Source organism: Uloborus diversus, chromosome 3 (assembly GCF_026930045.1).
Source record: "Uloborus diversus isolate 005 chromosome 3, Udiv.v.3.1, whole genome shotgun sequence".
NCBI lineage: Eukaryota > Metazoa > Arthropoda > Arachnida > Araneae > Uloboridae > Uloborus > Uloborus diversus.
The window spans coordinates 89,143,395-89,167,037 of NC_072733.1; the positions used below are offsets into that span (position 1 = coordinate 89,143,395).

The 23,643-nt window shown below is 34.8% G+C and overlaps 1 protein-coding gene across 1 annotated transcript; it reads right to left on the minus strand.

Annotated features, from left to right (window-relative positions):
* Positions 1-2,741: 2,741 nt before the first annotated feature.
* Positions 2,742-21,361, minus strand: LOC129218839 (myosin-2 heavy chain-like). Its single transcript, XM_054853161.1, has 3 exons — positions 21,001-21,361; positions 18,535-20,681; positions 2,742-2,837 (listed from the first exon to the last, which is right to left on the minus strand). Exons 1-3 carry the CDS (start codon positions 21,359-21,361, stop codon positions 2,742-2,744), a joined length of 2,604 nt encoding a protein of 867 aa, XP_054709136.1.
* Positions 21,362-23,643: the final 2,282 nt, after the last annotated feature.

Here is a 23,643-nt window from a genome sequence, read left to right on the forward strand (position 1 = left end):
TCGTGAAGTTTCGTACGGCAAAATGCTTGACGTGATTGTTTTGGCGTCTGGCGTATTCGATCGCGGTATCGATCTTGAGATCCATGGTACGCAACTTTGCCAAATCGAAATATTGTTCCGACATCTCGGGAGGAAAATTTTTTTTCACTGACCTTGGTTACTCTTCTTTCGTTTCTGATTTTTTATATTTTAATGTTATGGTAGTAAGTGTACTCGTTTTACAATTTCATCTTTTTACTCGGTCTTTAGCCGTAACTCTCGTCATAAATTTTGCATTCGTGGCCTCAATCGTATTGGTGATAGTAGTTCCTTTTACCTTATTAACAAATGCCGTTTCAACGAGAAGGAAAATCGTAGTCATGTAAAGAGTCGAACTTGAATTGACGATAAACAATTTTTTTTTTATTGTTGTATTTTAAAATTAATCGCCTCCTCGCAATCTAAGGACAAGATTAAGAGTAGATTCTTTATGGATATTGTAATCTGATAGAGAACGGTCGTCTTCCAATTGCTTACCAGCGAATATCAACCTCTGTTGATTGGGTGGGATTCCTTCTTTGTCCTGAATTTTTGCTTTCACCTTTTCCACCGTATCCGTTGGAGCAACTTCAATCGTAATCGTTTTACTGGTTAGAGTTTTAACAAACACTTGCATGATGAAACTTGATTATTCCTTACTTTCTGCGCTTGAAAATGTAAATGATTTTAACTTTCCCTCAGATCTTCATCATTAAATTTATATTAAAAAAAAAAAAAAAATTAAAAAGGTTTACAGCTAATGTAGAGATTCTGGATCAGGATTTATTTGATCAATTTTCTTAGAGTTCGTCATTGTTCGACACCGACTTTTTTTGTAGAGAAACTCCTTTGCTTTGCGTTTGATTTGAAGGGTCGTTGCAAGTTAGGTTTTTTGATTTGGCTTACGGTTTCATTTCATTCAAATCCAATTCATTCTCGCTATAAAATTCGGGAGGATCTTTGACGTGTGTTATGATTTTATGGGCGTTGGTGATCGTTTTACCATCCAATTTAACGCGCAAACTCAGATGATGTTTTCCGATCGCCGTGGTCTCGTTGAGAGCACAAGGAGCGGATCCTCCCGTAATCTCTCTCGCATTAGTTTTTTTTTTTTTTAAATATGGTATAATGTTTTGATTTGTAGAGATTTTGCGTTCTTTCAAACGTTGGACTTTGTATTTTTTTCTAAACTTTGAAGGATGACCAAGTACTGATGATGTTTGACTCCTTGCGTCATGTAATCCAACGTGACAAAGTTTAGTTTCGGGTTGATCATCAGACAATAAAAATAGAGCACGTGAAGACAAGTCACGTCGAATTTCAAATCGTTTTCCGAGAAAAAATGTTTCGCGATACTTCGTACGAGGTCCATGACTTTGTCCGTCTTGCGAACGAAAGGAAAATTCGCGTAATCGATTTCCATCGCATTGAAAAGCGTCATGTCGGTCATCTTGTACAACTGACCGTATTCCGACAAGTTATCTAGAATGAGTCTTATATGCTCTATTCCCTGCGATTTCATTGCGTTGATGAGTTCGGGGGTGACATCGTAAACGTCGGGTATCGTGAAGTTTCGTACGGCAAAATGCTTGACGTGATTGTTTTGGCGTCTGGCGTATTCGATCGCGGTATCGATCTTGAGATCCATGGTACGCAACTTTGCAAAATCGAAATATTGTTCCGACATCTCGGGAGGAAAATTTTTTTTCACTGACCTTGGTTACTCTTCTTTCGTTTCTGATTTTTTATATTTTAATGTTATGGTAGTAAGTGTACTCGTTTTACAATTTCATCTTTTTACTCGGTCTTTAGCCGTAACTCTCGTCATAAATTTTGCATTCGTGGCCTCAATCGTATTGGTGATAGTAGTTCTTTTTACCTTATTAACAAATGCCGTTTCAACGAGAAGGAAAATCGTAGTCATGTAAAGAGTCGAACTTGAATTGACGATAATTTTTTTTTTTTTTTTATTGTTGTATTTTAAAATTAATCGCCTCCTCGCAATCTAAGGACAAGATTAAGAGTAGATTCTTTATGGATATTGTAATCTGATAGAGAACGGTCGTCTTCCAATTGCTTACCAGCGAATATCAACCTCTGTTGATTGGGTGGGATTCCTTCTTTGTCCTGAATTTTTGCTTTCACCTTTTCCACCGTATCCGTTGGAGCAACTTCAATCGTAATCGTTTTACTGGTTAGAGTTTTAACAAACACTTGCATGATGAAACTTGATTATTCTTACTTTCTGCGCTTGAAAATGTAAATGATTTTAACTTTCCCTCAGATCTTCATCATTAAATTTATATTAAAAAAAAAAAAAAAAAATTAAAAAGGTTTACAGCTAATGTAGAGATTCTGGATCAGGATTTATTTGATCAATTTTCTTAGAGTTCGTCATTGTTCGACACCGACTTTTTTTGTAGAGAAACTCCTTTGCTTTGCGTTTGATTTGAAGGGTCGTTGCAAGTTAGGTTTTTTGATTTGGCTTACGGTTTCATTTCATTAAAATCCAATTCATTCTCGCTATAAAATTCGGGAGGATCTTTGACGTGTGTTATGATTTTATGGGCGTTGGTGATCGTTTTACCATCCAATTTAACGCGCAAACTCAGATGATGTTTTCCGATCGCCGTGGTCTCGTTGAGAGCACAAGGAGCGGATCCTCCCGTAATCTCTCTCGCGTGAGGAAACGGTCCGCATTCGCAGCGTTTCGTCTGCATGTCTCATCCCAGACTAGACTGGTTTTCAATCTCCCGCATGCAGTAATCAACCGAACACGTGAACTGGGTGGTTTGGACCAACCTATTTCCCCTCTTGTCCTTTGAACCACAAACGCAATGATACCTGAATGTTCCGTTTGGCATTTTTTCGTAATAATCATCAATGAGCTCTGAGTCATCCACTTCGTTCCGAGTCTTTTCGTCGTACAAGACGTTTAAATCATTGTCTTCAGCTTCGGAATGTTTGCCAGCCACCATGTTATTTCCGAACCACACCGGCTGATTGCGGGGTGCACAGAACCATCCACTCATCGAATAGATGGGAATCGTGGATTTCTGGTTACATTTGGAATAACCCGTCGGCATGCAATAGACACCCGGTTTTATTTTCGTATCGAACATGATGATGCGATCTCGGTCCGTCACGATGAATTTTTCGAATTTGTCACTCCGACAGATGCTCTCGCAATCGCACGTTTCGTCGTCCGCACAACGGTAACCGCGTATGGAGCATTGACTCGTTTCGATGGAATCGAATGTAAATGACGGGAAGGAGAAAGCGTTATGTCCGTCGAAGCGCGCGCGAATGTGCGCACGATAAAATAAATTAAATACCGTGATGATCGCGACGAGGAAGAAAATCAAAGCAATGAAATTGATACTCATCGGAATGTGTTTCCTGTTGCTCTTTGTTTCGCTCGCGTCCGTTCCGGGAACGAACCGTTACGTTTGCGTATGGACTCTGAAGAAAGGAAAAACTTACCTCTTGCGTATTTCTCCTCACGACGTTTTTGTACTGATCGACGAGAAAATTCCGTACCTCTACGATAGAGATCCCGATAAGAAAGCCATACGTTTGGATACGATGCGAGGACATCGTTATGTTCATTACAAATACCTATTGAAAAAAGTCAATTATTTGCCTCGAATCATCGAGTATCCGAAAACAACCGAAACGATTGGCGACGTCTTACAATTTTTGAACGGACGTATGTAAGATTCCCCAAGAATTTAGGGGGACATCAAATAATAACGGATCGCTCACCGTAAACTTTCCGGTCATCGATTTTAAATCAATGTCTGGTTTCATGGCACGCGCAAAGCGTTCGAGATAAAATTCTAATTTTTTCGTGGGAATCGAACTCTGCAGCGGATGATAAAAGACGATTTCGTTCTTCTTCGTGACGTTGAAGTGCGGAAGTTTTTGCCAATCCGTACCGCTCAGCAAAAAGTATTTGTAGACTCTTTGCTCCACTCCGATCAATTTCAGAGCGTCGAAAAGTAGTTAATAATTGACAGTTCTGGGACAACGGAGGCGTTGAGGCGTTAACGCCTCCGTCGATTCCCACCTCCGTCGATCCCCACCTCCGTCGATCCCGACCACCGCCCCCCGACCTTGGGGTTGCGCTGCCTCCCCCTCCCCACAACCGGGGCCGCCGCGAGAACCCGTAGAAGGTGATGAGGTTTTTTCGCGCGCTTTTTTTTTTCGCGCATTTTTGGACTTAGAATATTTTGAACTTGTTGTCATGACAACCAGAGTTTTAGGATGGCAACTTTTAAGAACGTTCGTGGCGCCATCTATTGAGATTTTTTATTTCCAGACTTTGAATAATTTCGACGAATGGTTGTCAAGACAACCAAAGTTTCGCGAATTTAATTATTTTTATTTTACAGAGTGTTGGGAATCGAACACCCAAACTTTGAGTTAGCAAAAACGTATGCTAACCACTATGCTATATTTTCCATTACACTTTCAGTCTTAATGTGAATCTGTACCATGACAACGAATATTACAATTAAATTAATTTTAAAACCATCAGTTAATTCACTCTTTAGTACTAATCATGGCATGTCATTAACTGAATTTCAGCTCATAATTGAAACTATCATCATCATTATTATTATTTTTCATAATAACAAAGTTTTCACTTAAGTAAAGATTTATTTAAATACAACCCATTCGAGATTTTAGATTTATTTCAATGCTTTGTGGACTTGAAATATATTTTAAACTTTGATTTTCTTTTTCATGCATTTCAAACTTTATCATTTTTATTTTTTCTAACTTGTTCATACATTTTGAACTTTAAGGTTTTTTCCTGTCATTTAGCACTTTGATTATTTTTTTTCACTATTTTAGCGTTTTTCAATTATTTTCAGTCTTTAACTATTTTCTTAGCCTTTTAGTCTTTAACTAATTTCAAGCATTTCAGACTTAAATTATTTTTTCGTGATTTCGATTTTTTTTTTAGTATATTTTAGAGTTTGATCATTTTCTCGCTTGTTTTTACTTTTTCGTTTTTTTTCCGATATTTTTAAACTTAGAAATTTTTCGCAATTAGTGACAGGAATCGAAACCTCAAATTTTTCGAAACGTTATCATGTCTTCAATTTTTGCAATCATGTCAAACTTGCAATCAATTTACTCGTAGTAGTAATTAACACTTATCATTAACAAATTTTCACGGATTTTAAAAATTAATTTTTTCCAGTAAGCAAATTGCGCACTCAAGTTACATTCTAACACTGCATATACGCTTCAAGAGTTTCATTGAATTTATCACATTCCATTTAATTAACTCTAATAATTACTTTTTCATTAATACTTAACTTAATCATTTTATCATACATTTATTCCAGTTACAAAATTATGCTTAAAAGTTATTTATTTTTCTTAGCACAAGAGATATTAACATGTTCCTACTAAAATGCTTTTCACTCTAGTTTGAGTTTACTAAAATAGCAACTCATTTACGATTTAGATTCATTTAATCGTCTTTGATTCTTTTTCATTATTATTATTTTACATTATCACATACGTTATTATTTTTATACATTTATCCATTTAATTTTCCAAAATCTACAATCAATTTACTCTTTGTATTAATTAACACTTATCACTATCAAATATTTTCATGAATTTTAAAAATTATCTTCTTAAATAATTTTTTACTGTAACCAAATTTCCCACTCAAGTTATATTTTATCACTACATATGCTTTTCATGAGTTTCATTTAATTTATCGCATTTCATTTAATTAACTCTAATAATTATTTTTTATCATCGATATTTAAGTTAATCATATTTTGATTTCTTTATTTTATTTTTTTTTTTTTCATGCAAACACTCTTGATGGAATAAAATAAAATTTTCAACTTTCATGAATTAAATCCCCTCTGACTATTTTATTTTACTTTACCATACTTTACTATTTTACTTACTGCGTTTTACTATTTATCATTCATTACAGCTTTTCCAAAATATTACTTTACAACCAACTAATTTCATTAACAGAATTTTCATTACAATTTATAAATTTCACTTTTATTTAATTATTTTTACCTACGGTAAAATAAAACACATCACATAAAAAAGTTAAACATCAATGAAGAACCCGAGAAATGTTAAAATTATAAGTCGAGTATCAAAACTTCATGTCAGCAAATTTTAAAAATAGACTTACCGAAAAATAATTTCTACTGAAATTCATTTCAAAACTTGGAATCAATTTACTCTTAGCATTAATAAACACTTATCATTAAGAAATTTTCATGGATTTTAAAAATCAACTTATTTAATTTTTTCCAGTAAGCAAATTTCGCACTCAAGTTACATTTTATCACTACATATGCTTTTCAAGAGTTTTATTGAATTTATCACATTTTATTTAATTATTTTTTGATTAGTATTAAACTTAGTCATTTTATCGCTTAGTATTTAACTTAATCATTTTCTTGCTTGTTTTTACTTTATCGTTTTTTTTCCCGTTATTTTTAAACTTAGAAATTTTTCACAATTAGTAACAGGAATCGAACCCACAAATTTTTCGAAACATTATCAGGTCTACAATTTTCATCCAACTAATTTATTTTAAAAACTTGCAATCAATTTACTCTTAGTAGTAATTAACACTTATCATTAATAAACTTTCACGATTTTAAAAAAATCAACTTATTTAATTTTTTTCCAGTAAGCAAATTTTGCACTCAAGTTACATTTCATCACTTTATATGCTTTTCAAGAGTTTCATTTAATTTATCACATTTTATTTAATCAACTCTATTAATTATTTTTTGATTAGTATTTAACTTAGTCATTTTATCGCATAGTGTTTTACTTTATTATTATTATTTTTTTTTTCATACAAGCACTCTTGTTAGAATAAAACAAAATTTTCAACATTCATGAATTAGAATCACTTTGACTATTTTATTTTCCCAATAATATTTTACTTTAACAACTAATTTCTTTAACAAAATCGATATCATTTATTTTAGTCTTTATCCTTTTCGAACGATACATTCAAATGGACAGCTATACGTTAAATTAAGAAACTTAATCTAAATTTTGACAAATTAAGTTATAGCTAAATACTGACTAAAATTAAGTACAAAAGACTAACCTTTTTGGGGTGAAATCCCTCAAGTACCAGCTATCGCGAAGTTATTTAAAAACAGTGAATGAAATTGTAATAAGTGGATTGTTAATTATAACTCAATCTCACAAATTACAACTACATGCATGTTTTATTTGAAATCGCTGCATACGGCTGTTTGCCCATCGTCGATTTGCAGAAGGCATGCCGTGAAATCGCAAATCAACGCGGCTGTTGAAAAAAACTCCCATAATCCCAAAGAACTTCCCATCGTCCACACTCACCGAGGCGAATTGAGAAAATGACTTTATCAATATTGCTATCTACCCCTTTACCGATAACAGATAACAAACCCCACGTGCGAGTATTATTCACCACCTGGCCTACGTCTTTCAAGTGATGTCACTGTTTCTGACCAATTAAAATTAGTTCACGTTTCTCAAATATCAAGCACATAGATCGGCAATAGCCTGATGTCTGGTTTTCCAAACAAAATTTTAGATTTTAATTCGTAGTTTCGAATTAATTTCTTTTTCATTTCAAACTTATATAAAAAAATTTCCAGCTTGTAAGAATATTTCTTTCAAAAACAGATTTTTGATTCAAAACAGTATTTTTTCAAACTTGTAATATTTTTCTACTTAGAAAATGAAATCAAAAATTTTTGTTTTCTTTAATCATATAAAATGTTTTTAAAAAATAATTTCTCAAACTTGTAATATTTTTCCACTAATTAAAAAAAAAATCAATTTTTTTTTTCAATCATATAAAAATAAATTTTTATTCTTACAACAATAAATTTTTCCGCAAAAATATTTTTTTCAAATCAAAATAATAATAATAATATTTTTGTAACATATTATTTTTTTTCTTTTCAATCTTTTTTTTTTTTCGCAAAACTATTTTTTTTTTTTCAAAAATTTTCAAACTTACAAAATAAAATTTTTTCAACTGAATCTTTAAACGAAATGATTTAATTAAATTTAAAACTCAATATCACTTTACTCTTAGTATTAATAACCAATACCACTTAACCATTTACTCTTCGCACTCTAAGTATTAATTAACACACATGCATTATAAATAATAATAATAATGTTTAAGATACTTACAAATCATCTACTCAAGCTTTCAAATATCCATCTAGCATGTTATTGTTCATTCGTGTGAGGGAACTTGTAATAAAACTTTACTCATCAACCGAAATTATAAGCGAAAATATCACATTTTCAGCACTTAATATAATCCTACAATTAACAAATTGGTTTTAACTTTGAATTTAAGAAAAATAAAAACTATTACACACTTAGTAACATATCTATCGATGTATATTATTTCATGACAAATCACAAATAGGTGAGGATCTTTTATCGATCATGTGACCAACTAAGTTAAGAAAGAGCATCCTTATCTCATATGAGAATTTATAAGTCTTTAATATTTCTCTTTAATGTAAGTGTACTCATACGTACGAGTTTGTGTATGTGAATATAACTGTGTATTGTTTTCAAACCATTGACATGTTTAAGCTTTACGGTTCTAATTTTGACTTTCCACTTAGCATTAGTCGTAGTCCTTCGCATGTATTAAACTATAGAAATATCACAAAAATTATATTTTCATTCAGTCTTAATTACAAAACCATACAATAACATGAAGACAACACCGATAGTATAAAGATTACTTACAATAAAGTGCATATAAAGAATATATGTAAGAGTGATTTCAAAGTATAATCCATCAACCATATTCAACATCTCAATAAAAACACAAGTCTCTTTTAAAATGATAAACACAATTTATTCACACACACAGTAAAAGACAATTAAAAAAACTTACATCTTTAAGTAAAACTCTTCAAAACTTTCAAGCGTATTTTTAACATCGATTGCATCAAATAAATCAGACACATGACATTTTAAACATGGACTATCAACATTCAAAGTAACGAAGTCACGAGTCAAGTTTTCCCAATTAACATTAAAAAGAGCCTGTTCGAAAAAAGTGTCGAACTTCAGACCCCTTGTTAATGATTCACATCCATGCACGCTCATGTAAAAAATGAATCCATTTTTACAATCCACACATTCTTTTTTAGAAAGGTAGTTTATGTTGCATATGAGCTCATCAAATAGTCACTTACGTAGAGAATCAGCCAGTTTACTAACTTCTTGTGATGTATATGTGCTGATTTTATCACATCGACAATCACAGGGATATTTTTTCTCAATTTCCGGAAGGATGTACTCTTTTAGAGTATAAGTCATAAGTTTGTCTTTGACACTACGTGAGATACAAGGGGACGCGTAGCACAATTTGTCAATCTGGCTTTCCAAAAGTAGAACTCTATCAGGTATCAACTGGAACACTTCTCGTTTCAGTTTGAACAATCTTTGCACACTAACACAGATGTTACCATTCGCACTCGACTCTCCTTTTTTATAACAAAAGCGAAATCACGGTCTTCGATTAATTTTTGATTTATATTTTTACGTAGGCTTGAAATTAGTGATCTCCACACATCTGGTTCTAAGGAAACACCATCCTTAGTTGGTCGAAGAATACCATCTTTCCCACACGTATATCTTCTAATATGCACGCGTGTACGTTTCCGAAAAGTATTCACCTAAAGTGAAAATACAATCACCCAAGTGTATCGTATCATCAGGCTGTGGAGAAGCCTCAGTGTTCATTTTCATGTTCGTTGCATCCCATCTGTTCATCTTCAGGCTTCAAAGTTTCAGAATGATTTTCACCAGCGTTACTCATTCTTAACTCTCATAGGATTAAGAGTCACAATACTAAAACAACTTCCTGTGAACTTAAAAAATAAATCAAACTAGGTTTTAACACTAGCGGGTGAAGAAAAATCCTAAGTACATAGAATGAAATTTCACGACGTCTTTCAAAGCTCAGAATCACTCTGAAAATGATTCTCCAAACATCCACTATAAACCAATGAATATTCACTTTAACCAATGAGAAGTGTAAATAAATCTCCTGCTACTGAAGTCATAGAATATCACACGAACTTTTGAGCAGAATTGAGTTGTTTTCCACAGTATTCAGATTTTTAGAAAATGCCAACACTTTGACTTCCAACTTCATCCTGACCTACTACGAGTAATTTTAAGATGGTAGCAGGTTTTCACATCACACCGAATGCCGATGACGGTTTCGCATCTCATGCAAATTGACATGATCAATTACACGTGATTGAGCATGTCATGCGCGAGATGCGAAACCGTCATCGACATTCGGTGTGATGTGAAAACCTGCTACCATCTTAAAATTACTCGTAGTAGGTCAGGATGAAGTTGGAAGTCAAAGTGTTGGCATTTTCTAAAAATCTGAATACTGTGGAAAACAACTCAATTCTGCTCAAAAGTTCGTGTGATATTCTATGACTTCAGTAGCAGGAGATTTATTTACACTTCTCATTGGTTAAAGTGAATATTCATTGGTTTATAGTGGATGTTTGGAGAATCATTTTCAGAGTGATTCTGAGCTTTGAAAGACGTCGTGAAATTTCATTCTATGTACTTAGGATTTTTCTTCACCCGCTAGTGTTAAAACCTAGTTTGATTTATTTTTTAAGTTCACAGGAAGTTGTTTTAGTATTGTGACTCTTAATCCTATGAGAGTTAAGAATGAGTAACGCTGGTGAAAATCATTCTGAAACTTTGAAGCCTGAAGATGAACAGATGGGATGCAACGAACATGAAAATGAACACTGAGGCCTGATGATACGATACACTTGGGTGATTGTATTTTCACTTTAGGTGAATACTTTTCGGAAACGTACACGCGTGCATATTAGAAGATATACGTGTGGGAAAGATGGTATTCTTCGACCAACTAAGGATGGTGTTTCCTTAGAACCAGATGTGTGGATATCACTAATTTCAAGCCTACGTAAAAATATAAATCAAAAATTAATCGAAGACCGTGATTTCGCTTTTGTTATAAAAAAGGAGAGTCGAGTGCGAATGGTAACATCTGTGTTAGTGTGCAAAGATTGTTCAAACTGAAACGAGAAGTGTTCCAGTTGATACCTGATAGAGTTCTACTGTTGGAAAGCCAGATTGACAAATTGTGCTACGCGTCCCCTTGTATCTCACGTAGTGTCAAAGACAAACTTATGACTTATACTCTAAAAGAGTACATCCATCCGGAAATTGAGAAAAAATATCCCTGTGATTGTCGATGTGATAAAATCAGCACATATACATCACAAGAAGTTGGTAAACTGGCTGATTCTCTACGTAAGTGACTATTTGATGAGCTCATATGCAACATAAACTACCTTTCTAAAAAAGAATGTGTGGATTGTAAAAATGGATTCATTTTTTACATGAGCGTGCATGGATGTGAATCATTAACAAGGGGTCTGAAGTTCGACACTTTTTTCGAACAGGCTCTTTTTAATGTTAATTGGGAAAACTTGACTCGTGACTTCGTTACTTTGAATGTTGATAGTCCATGTTTAAAATGTCATGTGTCTGATTTATTTGATGCAATCGATGTTAAAAATACGCTTGAAAGTTTTGAAGAGTTTTACTTAAAGATGTAAGTTTTTTTAATTGTCTTTTACTGTGTGTGTGAATAAATTGTGTTTATCATTTTAAAAGAGACTTGTGTTTTTATTGAGATGTTGAATATGGTTGATGGATTATACTTTGAAATCACTCTTACATATTTTCTTTATATGCACTTTATTGTAAGTAATCTTTATACTATCGGTGTTGTCTTCATGTTATTGTATGGTTTTGTAATTAAGACTGAATGAAAATATAATTTTTGTGATATTTCTATAGTTTAATACATGCGAAGGACTACGACTAATGCTAAGTGGAAAGTCAAAATTAGAACCGTAAAGCTTAAACATGTCAATGGTTTGAAAACAATACACAGTTATATTCACATACACAAACTCGTACGTATGAGTACACTTACATTAAAGAGAAATATTAAAGACTTATAAATTCTCATATGAGATAAGGATGCTCTTTCTTAACTTAGTTGGTCACATGATCGATAAAAGATCCTCACCTATTTGTGATTTGTCATGAAATAATATACATCGATAGATATGTTACTAAGTGTGTAATAGTTTTTATTTTTCTTAAATTCAAAGTTAAAACCAATTTGTTAATTGTAGGATTATATTAAGTGCTGAAAATGTGATATTTTCGCTTATAATTTCGGTTGATGAGTAAAGTTTTATTACAAGTTCCCTCACACGAATGAACAATAACATGCTAGATGGATATTTGAAAGCTTGAGTAGATGATTTGTAAGTATCTTAAACATTATTATTATTATTTATAATGCATGTGTGTTAATTAATACTTAGAGTGCGAAGAGTAAATGGTTAAGTGGTATTGGTTATTAATACTAAGAGTAAAGTGATATTGAGTTTTAAATTTAATTAAATCATTTCGTTTAAAGATTCAGTTGAAAAAATTTTATTTTGTAAGTTTGAAAATTTTTGAAAAAAAAAAAAAAATAGTTTTGCGAAAAAAAAAAAAGATTGAAAAGAAAAAAAATAATATGTTACAAAAATATTATTATTATTATTTTGATTTGAAAAAAATATTTTTGCGGAAAAATTTATTGTTGTAAGAATAAAAATTTATTTTTATATGATTGAAAAAAAAAATTGATTTTTTTTTTAATTAGTGGAAAAATATTACAAGTTTGAGAAATTATTTTTTAAAAACATTTTATATGATTAAAGAAAACAAAAATTTTTGATTTCATTTTCTAAGTAGAAAAATATTACAAGTTTGAAAAAATACTGTTTTGAATCAAAAATCTGTTTTTGAAAGAAATATTCTTACAAGCTGGAAATTTTTTTATATAAGTTTGAAATGAAAAAGAAATTAATTCGAAACTACGAATTAAAATCTAAAATTTTGTTTGGAAAACCAGACATCAGGCTATTGCCGATCTATGTGCTTGATATTTGAGAAACGTGAACTAATTTTAATTGGTCAGAAACAGTGACATCACTTGAAAGACGTAGGCCAGGTGGTGAATAATACTCGCACGTGGGGTTTGTTATCTGTTATCGGTAAAGGGGTAGATAGCAATATTGATAAAGTCATTTTCTCAATTCCCCTCGGTGAGTGTGGACGATGGGAAGTTCTTTGGGATTATGGGAGTTTTTTTCAACAGCCGCGTTGATTTGCGATTTCACGGCATGCCTTCTGCAAATCGACGATGGGCAAACAGCCGTATGCAGCGATTTCAAATAAAACATGCATGTAGTTGTAATTTGTGAGATTGAGTTATAATTAACAATCCACTTATTACAATTTCATTCACTGTTTTTAAATAACTTCGCGATAGCTGGTACTTGAGGGATTTCACCCCAAAAAGGTTAGTCTTTTGTACTTAATTTTAGTCAGTATTTAGCTATAACTTAATTTGTCAAAATTTAGATTAAGTTTCTTAATTTAACGTATAGCTGTCCATTTGAATGTATCGTTCGAAAAGGATAAAGACTAAAATAAATGATATCGATTTTGTTAAAGAAATTAGTTGTTAAAGTAAAATATTATTGGGAAAATGAAATAGTCAAAGTGATTCTAATTCATGAATGTTGAAAATTTTGTTTTATTCTAACAAGAGTGCTTGTATGAAAAAAAAAAAAATAATAATAAAGTAAAACACTATGCGATAAAATGACTAAGTTAAATACTAATCAAAAAATAATTAATAGAGTTGATTAAATAAAATGTGATAAATTAAATGAAACTCTTGAAAAGCAAATAAAGTGATGAAATGTAACTTGAGTGCGAAATTTGCTTACTGGAAAAAAATTAAATAAGTTGATTTTTTTAAAATCGTGAAAGTTTATTAATGATAAGTGTTAATTACTACTAAGAGTAAATTGATTGCAAGTTTTTAAAATAAATTAGTTGGCTGAAAATTGTAGACCTGATAATGTTTCGAAAAATTTGTGGGTTCGATTCCTGTTACTAATTGTGAAAAATTTCTAAGTTTAAAAATAACGGGAAAAAAAACGATAAAGTAAAAACAAGCAAGAAAATGATTAAGTTAAATACTAAGCGATAAAATGACTAAGTTTAATACTAATCAAAAAATAATTAAATAAAATGTGATAAATTCAATAAAACTCTTGAAAAGCATATGTAGTGATAAAATGTAACTTGAGTGCGAAATTTGCTTACTGGAAAAAATTAAATAAGTTGATTTTTAAAATCCATGAAAATTTCTCAATGATAAGTGTTTATTAATGCTAAGAGTAAATTGATTCCAAGTTTTGAAATGAATTTCAGTAGAAATTATTTTTCGGTAAGTCTATTTTTAAAATTTGCTGACATGAAGTTTTGATACTCGACTTATAATTTTAACATTTCTCGGGTTCTTCATTGATGTTTAACTTTTTTATGTGATGTGTTTTATTTTACCGTAGGTAAAAATAATTAAATAAAAGTGAAATTTATAAATTGTAATGAAAATTCTGTTAATGAAATTAGTTGGTTGTAAAGTAATATTTTGGAAAAGCTGTAATGAATGATAAATAGTAAAACGCAGTAAGTAAAATAGTAAAGTATGGTAAAGTAAAATAAAATAGTCAGAGGGGATTTAATTCATGAAAGTTGAAAATTTTATTTTATTCCATCAAGAGTGTTTGCATGAAAAAAAAAAAAATAAAATAAAGAAATCAAAATATGATTAACTTAAATATCGATGATAAAAAATAATTATTAGAGTTAATTAAATGAAATGCGATAAATTAAATGAAACTCATGAAAAGCATATGTAGTGATAAAATATAACTTGAGTGGGAAATTTGGTTACAGTAAAAAATTATTTAAGAAGATAATTTTTAAAATTCATGAAAATATTTGATAGTGATAAGTGTTAATTAATACAAAGAGTAAATTGATTGTAGATTTTGGAAAATTAAATGGATAAATGTATAAAAATAATAACGTATGTGATAATGTAAAATAATAATAATGAAAAAGAATCAAAGACGATTAAATGAATCTAAATCGTAAATGAGTTGCTATTTTAGTAAACTCAAACTAGAGTGAAAAGCATTTTAGTAGGAACATGTTAATATCTCTTGTGCTAAGAAAAATAAATAACTTTTAAGCATAATTTTGTAACTGGAATAAATGTATGATAAAATGATTAAGTTAAGTATTAATGAAAAAGTAATTATTAGAGTTAATTAAATGGAATGTGATAAATTCAATGAAACTCTTGAAGCGTATATGCAGTGTTGGAATGTAACTTGAGTGCGCAATTTGCTTACTGGAAAAAATTAATTAAGTTAATTTTTAAAATCCGTGAAAATTTGTTAATGATAAGTGTTAATTACTACTACGAGTAAATTGATTGCAAGTTTGACATGATTGCAAAAATTGAAGACATGATAACGTTTCGAAAAATTTGAGGTTTCGATTCCTGTCACTAATTGCGAAAAATTTCTAAGTTTAAAAATATCGGAAAAAAAACGAAAAAGTAAAAACAAGCGAGAAAATGATCAAACTCTAAAATATACTAAAAAAAAAATCGAAATCACGAAAAAATAATTTAAGTCTGAAATGCTTGAAATTAGTTAAAGACTAAAAGGCTAAGAAAATAGTTAAAGACTGAAAATAATTGAAAAACGCTAAAATAGTGAAAAAAAATAATCAAAGTGCTAAATGACAGGAAAAAACGTTAAAGTTCAAAATGTATGAACAAGTTAGAAAAAATAAAAATGATAAAGTTTGAAATGCATGAAAAAGAAAATCAAAGTTTAAAATATATTTCAAGTCCACAAAGCATTGAAATAAATCTAAAATCTCGAATGGGTTGTATTTAAATAAATCTTTACTTAAGTGAAAACTTTGTTATTATGAAAAATAATAATAATGATGATGATAGTTTCAATTATGAGCTGAAATTCAGTTAATGACATGCCATGATTAGTACTAAAGAGTGAATTAACTGATGGTTTAAAAATTAATTTAATTGTAATATTCGTTGTCATGGTACAGATTCACATTAAGACTGAAAGTGTAATGGAAAATATAGCATAGTGGTTAGCATACGTTTTTGCTAACTCAAAGTTTGGGTGTTCGATTCCCAACACTCTGTAAAATAAAAATAATTAAATTCGCGAAACTTTGGTTGTCTTGACAACCATTCGTCGAAATTATTCAAAGTCTGGAAATAAAAAATCTCAATAGATGGCGCCACGAACGTTCTTAAAAGTTGCCATCCTAAAACTCTGGTTGTCATGACAACAAGTTCAAAATATTCTAAGTCCAAAAATGCGCGAAAAAAAAAAGCGCGCGAAAAAAACCTCATCACCTTCTACGGGTTCTCGCGGCGGCCCCGGTTGTGGGGAGGGGGAGGCAGCGCAACCCCAAGGTCGGGGGGCGGTGGTCGGGATCGACGGAGGTGGGGATCGACGGAGGCGTTAACGCCTCAACGCCTCCGTTGTCCCAGAACTGTCAATTATTAACTACTTCGAAATACATTTTTTCGTATTCGTCCATGCTTCACTTTGTTGTTGTTTCTTATGCGAATGACGGTGGCGGTAGAGAAATCGGATCGCGTCCATTTCATTATTTCGAAGAATGGCAAAATTCTTTGCTCTGATCAGGTTTTACGAATCGGAATCCTTCATGTTTTTCGTTTTTTTTTTTTTTTTTTTTGTAATTTCTTTTTCCTTTTCATCATGTAAATTTCATCTTTCATTTCTCCTCGTCATCGCAATGAATGAGAGAACGCGAAATTTGTCTCGGGTACTACACTTTTTTTTTCAGCCGGTTTACTCAAAACGAAGAAAAAAGTAACGTGTCACTCGAATTCCTTTACGAGATTTGGTGGGAATGTATGCGAACGAATAAAAAAGGAAAACGATCCAAATTTCCAAATTTAAAAGCAAATGGCTTGTGCGGATTTTCCCATGATACAAAACGGTTACCTGAACCTCGACGCGGCCTTATTGGCCTCATTAAAACCTCCCTTTCAACCCTGGCACGTCTTTCGAATACCAGTGCCTCGATCAGTACAGAGTGTTATTCGTTAGAGTAACATGCGAAGTCGTTAACGGCGTCGCCGAATGGAAAAACGGCACGTGCGTAAAAAAAGTTCCGTGCTTCGATTTACCAGACATTCTGAACGGAAGCGTCAAGTACGATGCGAACGATAGTGACTTAGCCACGTACTCGTGCGTCAAGGGTTTTCGATTATCGGGCCCCGGAACCAGAAGATGTCAAATCGACGGCCAGTGGGATGGCGAAGAACCGACTTGCGAAGAAATCTTTTGTAAAAACGACGTGAAAAACGCGATTGCGGTTCCAGATAAACCATTGTACGTCGAAGGAGAAAAGGTCCTCTTCAAATGTAGAGACGCAAACTACACCGCGGTGTGTGGTAAAAATGGATGGTCCTCGAGAGCCTTAGATTGCGAACCCGTTTTTCAAATAAATTTTTCACTCGTGGCCTCAATCGTATTGGTAGTAGTCATTCTTTTTAGCTTATTAACAAATGCTGTTACAACGAGAAGGAAAGTCGTAGTCATCTAAAAAGTCGAACTTGAATTTACGATGAAAAAAAAAAAAAATTTTTTTTCTTAAATTTAACTTTGTCAAATTTTTTACCTAAAGTCTGACAGTGGGAAAAAAACGGTGTTTTCATGGAATCCTTGTTTTTCAACTCGTTCCATCATTATTGGCTAGCTTCTGAGTTTCAGTTTGTTCGGAGCTTTTAGTTATTTTGCTAGTATCTCTTTCCCCGTCTTCTATTTTTCTTTTCTTTCCCGACAAATTTGTTTGCTGGATAGTTTTCATTAGCGAATCTAAGTACGTTTTGGTTTCTTTAAGGAATTTCTCTAGGTATTCGTTTTGATCGAACGTGTAAAAATCGAATTTCGTTTCTCCTTGGAATGCTCGGATATCAGTCCAGAAATAATCAAGCATAAGTTTTCGCGTCTGATTTGCTTCGGAATCGATGATTGCCTCCATTCTTTCGAGTTTCTCCTTTTCCCATCGTCGAGCATAGGTGTCATTCTTCGAACTTAAAACGTTGCAAACAAAATCGAAATGATGCTTAAAAACTCCGTAAAACAATGCGCTTAGCTGTTTCAGGTTATCTTCGCAAACGGCAAATTTCTTCGCCAACGCATTTAGTTTTCTTACCTGGTTTCCCGCCGAAAGAGACGTACCTTCACTTGTTCCGCTTTTGATTGATTTAATGCTTTTAACGTTTCCTTGTTTTTTAAATCTGTCTCGAAACGCACCACGTTTTGACTCTTCCTCCCTATCTCGGATCCAATCGAAAAAATTCGTTTCCCAGTTAACTTCTTCTCTACCTTTCAAATAAATCCTTTTACAACGATCGTAAAAATCTCCGCATTCCGATGGGCCAAACGACCTCAGAACCTCTCGCAGCCAAGTATAGACTAGTTCGTTGAATTCGCCTTCATCGATGCTAAAACCTTCCGAAAAAAATCGAAATGTTTCTTCGATATCTTCCCTCATTCTCTCTAAGACGGAAGCCAATCTCTTCGAAATATCTTCTTTTACGGTACTCCTACTCTTTTCTTCCGCGGAAGTTACTAACTTCGTCAATTTTTCATCCACTTGCAAAGATAACTCGTTGTGATAAAAATTGAAAAGATCAGTTTGGGTAACTTTTTCTTTCCCGACCGTTTCTCGACACTCGTTCTTTTTACTTTCGTCGTCGTTTTCTCGCTTTAATTTCAGAATGCTATTTTCGTACTCTTCGGCCATCCGTGAGGCATTTTGCTGCTGTCTCGTCAGTTCTTCCCGTAACTGTTTCGTTTCCTTGAGATGACCCTCAATTTCTTTCTCCGCCATCAAACGCTTACCTATGTTTTCGTTCAGAGAGACCAACAACCGCGTGTTCTCACCTTGGATGATTTCGAGTTGCGATTCGGCTTCGTTCAAGCCCCGTTGGAGGACATCTAAGACTTTCGAATTTTCTTCCTTCACCCTTCGCATTTCTGAATCCGGATTCTCATTCCGTAAGTGGAAACGCAATTCTTCGTTTTCCGATCGCAACTGCTGCATGAGACGCGTCGATTCGTCCGACTTATTCTTTAACAGCGTCATGTCCCTCACCCATTCGTCGTGTTGTATTTCGTACCTTGTAGCGTCGGCGACGTATTTTTGTCGAACTTCTTCGTAGTCTCCTTTCCATCGGTTCGATTCCGCATTGAGTTCTTCCACTCTAACGTTCGTTTCCTGAAGTTCGCGGTCTAGATTTTCGTTTTTCTGCATCAAACGCTCGATTTGCTTTTTCAACGCTTCGATCTCGTTATCGCAGTCCGTTTTCAGCTCTTCGAATTTCGTTTCAATCTGTTTCTTTAAACGTTCTAGCTCGGTATTTGATTCGGTTAAGCGTTGGATCTCTCGATTCAGGTCCGGAAGCAGGGTTTCCAATTTTTTCTTTTCTCCTTCGCATTCTTCGAATCTCGTACGAGCATCTTTTATTTCTTGGCTGAATTTCGTAAGGGTCTTTTTCTCCTTGTCTTGCAGATCGAGATTTGTTTGCGTCATTTCCTTCAACATCTTACGAAAGTGATTCGCTTTCGATTTTTCGTCGCGTAAGGACTGCGAGAGATTCTGATTTGTCTTCAAGAGCGAAGCCTTTCGTTCTTTGAACGCATTCTCGAGTTCGTTAATCTCTCTCTGATTTTTTTCCTCTAATTCCAGCAAAAAACCGCTCTTTTCGTCTCGCATTTCGCTCAATCGACGATTCAGGTTTTCAATCGTTTTCCTTTCGTTCTCCAGCTCGCGTTCGAGGGTCCTGAATCGGCCGAGAAATTCCTTCGATTTCTTTTCGGCGTCCCGTCGTTCATTTTCCAGCGCTTCCAGTTCGGCCGTTTTTCGGTTTAATTCCGTCCGCAGTTTAACGAACGTCTCGTTTTGTGCTCGGAGCGTACCGATTTCTCTGCTCTGGTTCTCGAGCATCCGTTCTAATTCCTTCTTCTGTTCCGATAGCTCCCTCCACGAGTCGCGATACGAGTGGTTCTCCTTTTCGAGTGCGAAGTTCTTAGTCTTGAGTTCTTCGTAATCGCTTCGCAACAACGACCATCGCTTCGAATCTTCCTCCTTTGAATCGCGGATTTTTTCCTTTTCGTAACTCGAGCGCGTTTCGTATTCGTCTCGTTCCTCCGTGACTTCTCGCAGTCGCTTCTCCACTTGACGGAGTTTCGCCTGAAAATCCTCGAGTTGCTTCGACGACTCGTTCCTCTGCCGTTCCAAATCGGCGTTGCGAGATTTCAAATGCCTCGATTCCGTCTCGCATTCTTCTTTTGCGCGTTTCGAATCATTTGACTCCTTCGTGAGTCTGGTTATTTCTAACTCGTCGTTTCGTTTCTCTTTCCGCATCCTTTCGAGTTTCAGTTCCAGTTCGTCGTGTTTTCTTTGCGTTTCTCGCAGTTCGAATTCCGAGTCTTTCAATCGCGCATGCATTTTTTCGGTGTCCTCGACTTCTTCGACGCAGTATTCCAAGTAATTTTTCGCCGTAGAAGGAGGCAAGGGTTCTTGTGGTAGTCCCGCCGCTAACGAAGGGTCGGAGCGAGATTTTTGATCTGATCCATGCCGCGTACCAAGTCGTCGTTTTTTTTCTGTACTCTTCGATTTCTCGTTGCAAAGACGCAATCTCTTGACCGAAGGCCTCCCGTTCTCTCAGGTAACAAGCATTGTCCGATTGCAGCCGGCAAACGTTCGCAGACATCGCGTTCGAATTCAGATGGTTCGTTTCGTATTCGCGTAACGTTTGTCGGAGGCCTTCGTTTTCCGACACGCACCGCGCGTAGGATTCGCTCATTTCGCGGAGTTTCGTTTCGAGCATCGTCTTCTCCCGTTCGAAACGCTTACCCTCTTCCTCGCGACATTTCGTCAACGAATCGATTTCTCTTCGCAGTCTTTCTCCGTCATCCTTCGAATATTTTTTTTCGTCCTCGCATTCCCGCTTGGAGCATTGCGTCTGGTTCTCCCGAGGAGGGGCCCTTTGTGCGAAACAAGGCGACCAGCCGCTACACGTGGTCAGGAATTCGAAAAACGTCGAACTGCGGTCGTAGAGATCGGGATATTTCTCGATGAGGGGTTCTGCCAACTCGAATGCGGACGTCAGATCTTTTCGAATCTCCCGTTTCAGTGTTTCCAACAGATTCAGAGATGCCGTGGGGTTAGTGTTCGCCTCATAATCGATGATGGAACGAACGAGGTCCCGAAACATGATCTTTATTCCACGAAAGCCGATCCCTTCCCACTTCTGTCTCGCGCCGCGTGCGCTTCGTCGACCGAAACGTACATGCGTCTTCTACTCGCTCGGCGAAACGTCAAGAAAGCTTTGAGAATGCAGCAATTTTTGCCGTTGCAACGTCTGCAAGGAAAATTCAGTCTACCGCCACGCACATCGTAATAGACGCGGTTTTCTTCGAAGGGGAAATGTAATTCCCGTCCAGCCACGTGTAACTCCGTTACTCCGGTCAGAACTTCGGTTAATTTCGTCTTCCATGAGGGATCCTCTAGGCAATCAAAGAGAGCGTATCTGTCGCGGGAAAATCTGAAGCACGCGGATTTCAAGTGGCCGGCGCGATCGTGAGAAAAGGCGACTGCGGCGATATTCTCGCCGAGCGTGAAGACCGATAACGAGTTTTCGTACCAAGACATGTTTCAGCACTCCCTCTTTGTTCTTGACGAATTTTCGGTTATGTTTCTTCCATCGAAGAAATAAAAAGAAAGGGGGGTAGCTGAACTTACTCTCACGAAGAAAGAAAATGTATGCGGAAGTGGCTCAAATTGAAAAACGTCTGAACGTCTTCGAGAACATGTTGCTCTCCGATGAGAAACGAAGTTTATTCGGTCGTCCTGTCACGGAATTGTATTCAACCATCGATCTCAATTACATCGATTGGTCTATCACAGGTTTGAGACAAATGATTGCCGAATTCCGAGAGGAAATGCCACCGTCTCTGGTAGAGAGAACGGATAAGTTGGCTTACCTTTTAGAAAAATCATCGCTTCTCAAACGGACGCTATTTAAGCCAATCGTTGCGAAATACTTCCAGAAACCCGGAGGAAGGTACAGTTACTTGAAAAACAAACTCGAAAACGTCGAGCGGTTGGTTTACAAGTACGATACGATGATTCTCGCAACGCAGAATAATATTTTCGGCAAACCCATTCAGAGTATTTTTCCGGCAGCACAGATTGCTTATTTCGAAAAAAAATTAGATAGACTCTACGAAAACATAAACACGTACCACACTCAGTGCAAAGAGGACGTTGATAAAGCTATCATGCTGAAAGGAATTTTTGAAGATTTCGAATTCCTAGAAACACAACTTTTACGACCACTCGTTGCAGAAGTCATAAAGCAGGAGGAGTTGGAAAAAGTACAACGAGAAAGGAATGAGGTTGAATGAACCGTCTCAAAAAAACCAATGCTTCGTTTTTGTTTGACGTGTGTTTTGTTCGTTGCATGCCACAAAAACACAGCTTGTACGCCATTTTGCGGTTGTCTCAAAAACCTATTCGTCTGATGGAAAACCGAAAACACGATCTCTCTCTCAAAAAAAAAAAAAAAAAATTTTCACGAATCAAATTCCTATCGATACAAAAATTAAAATCGCCAAATAAAGATAAACGAACATGAATCAGGAAGAAAGAGATATTTACGAATCCGTACTAAATACCCTCGTAGCATTTGAAAAAAAACGTTTTTTCACATCAAAGTTGACAAGTGACGACACTTACAAAAAACGAGCCCTCGTCAAGCTGGTAAAATATTCTGGAATTACAGGTGTGCCATTCAAACAAAAATACCTTCTTCATCCGTCCACGGCAGGACTTCTGACCGATTTGTTCGTTGCTCACGGGATCGAAGACGAAATTCGTGAGCGACTCGCCGCTTTCGAAGAACTGACTTACGCGGAGCTCGAGAATGTCATCGATAAAGCTCCCAACGTACCTCAACTTCTTAAAATTTTAGCCGTGGACGGATTCAACGGATTAACATCCTTTTCCGTGAAAAAAATACATCCCCAACCTGAAACACGCGACGGGCGAAGACGTAAAGAATTCGTTCGGATTCAAACACGTGAAAGGCGTTCGCAACATGTACACTAAGACGGATAACTCGGGAAAAGTGTACGCGACACTTTTGAAGGTTTTCGGACAGTTCACTCAATCAGAGCAAGTAAGGAAAACGATCGACGAAGAATTGGCTCGATTTTCGCTGACCGACGAGGAATACGAAGGTCTGCGAGATCTTTATCTGGAAAAAATGGACGTGAAGGAAGGTCTCGCGGAAGTGGTTAAAAAGAAATTGAAGCTCTTCATGGAAAGGAAAGCTTGATGATGAACGCGTTAGATCAAGTAGGACAGGTCTTCACAATCTAGATTCAATTCCAACCATTAAATGAAAAAAAAAAAAAAATTTTTTTTTTTTTTTTGAGATAGAGTTTAAAGATTTGATTAGGAATGAGATTCAGAAAATTGAACTTGTCTCATTTT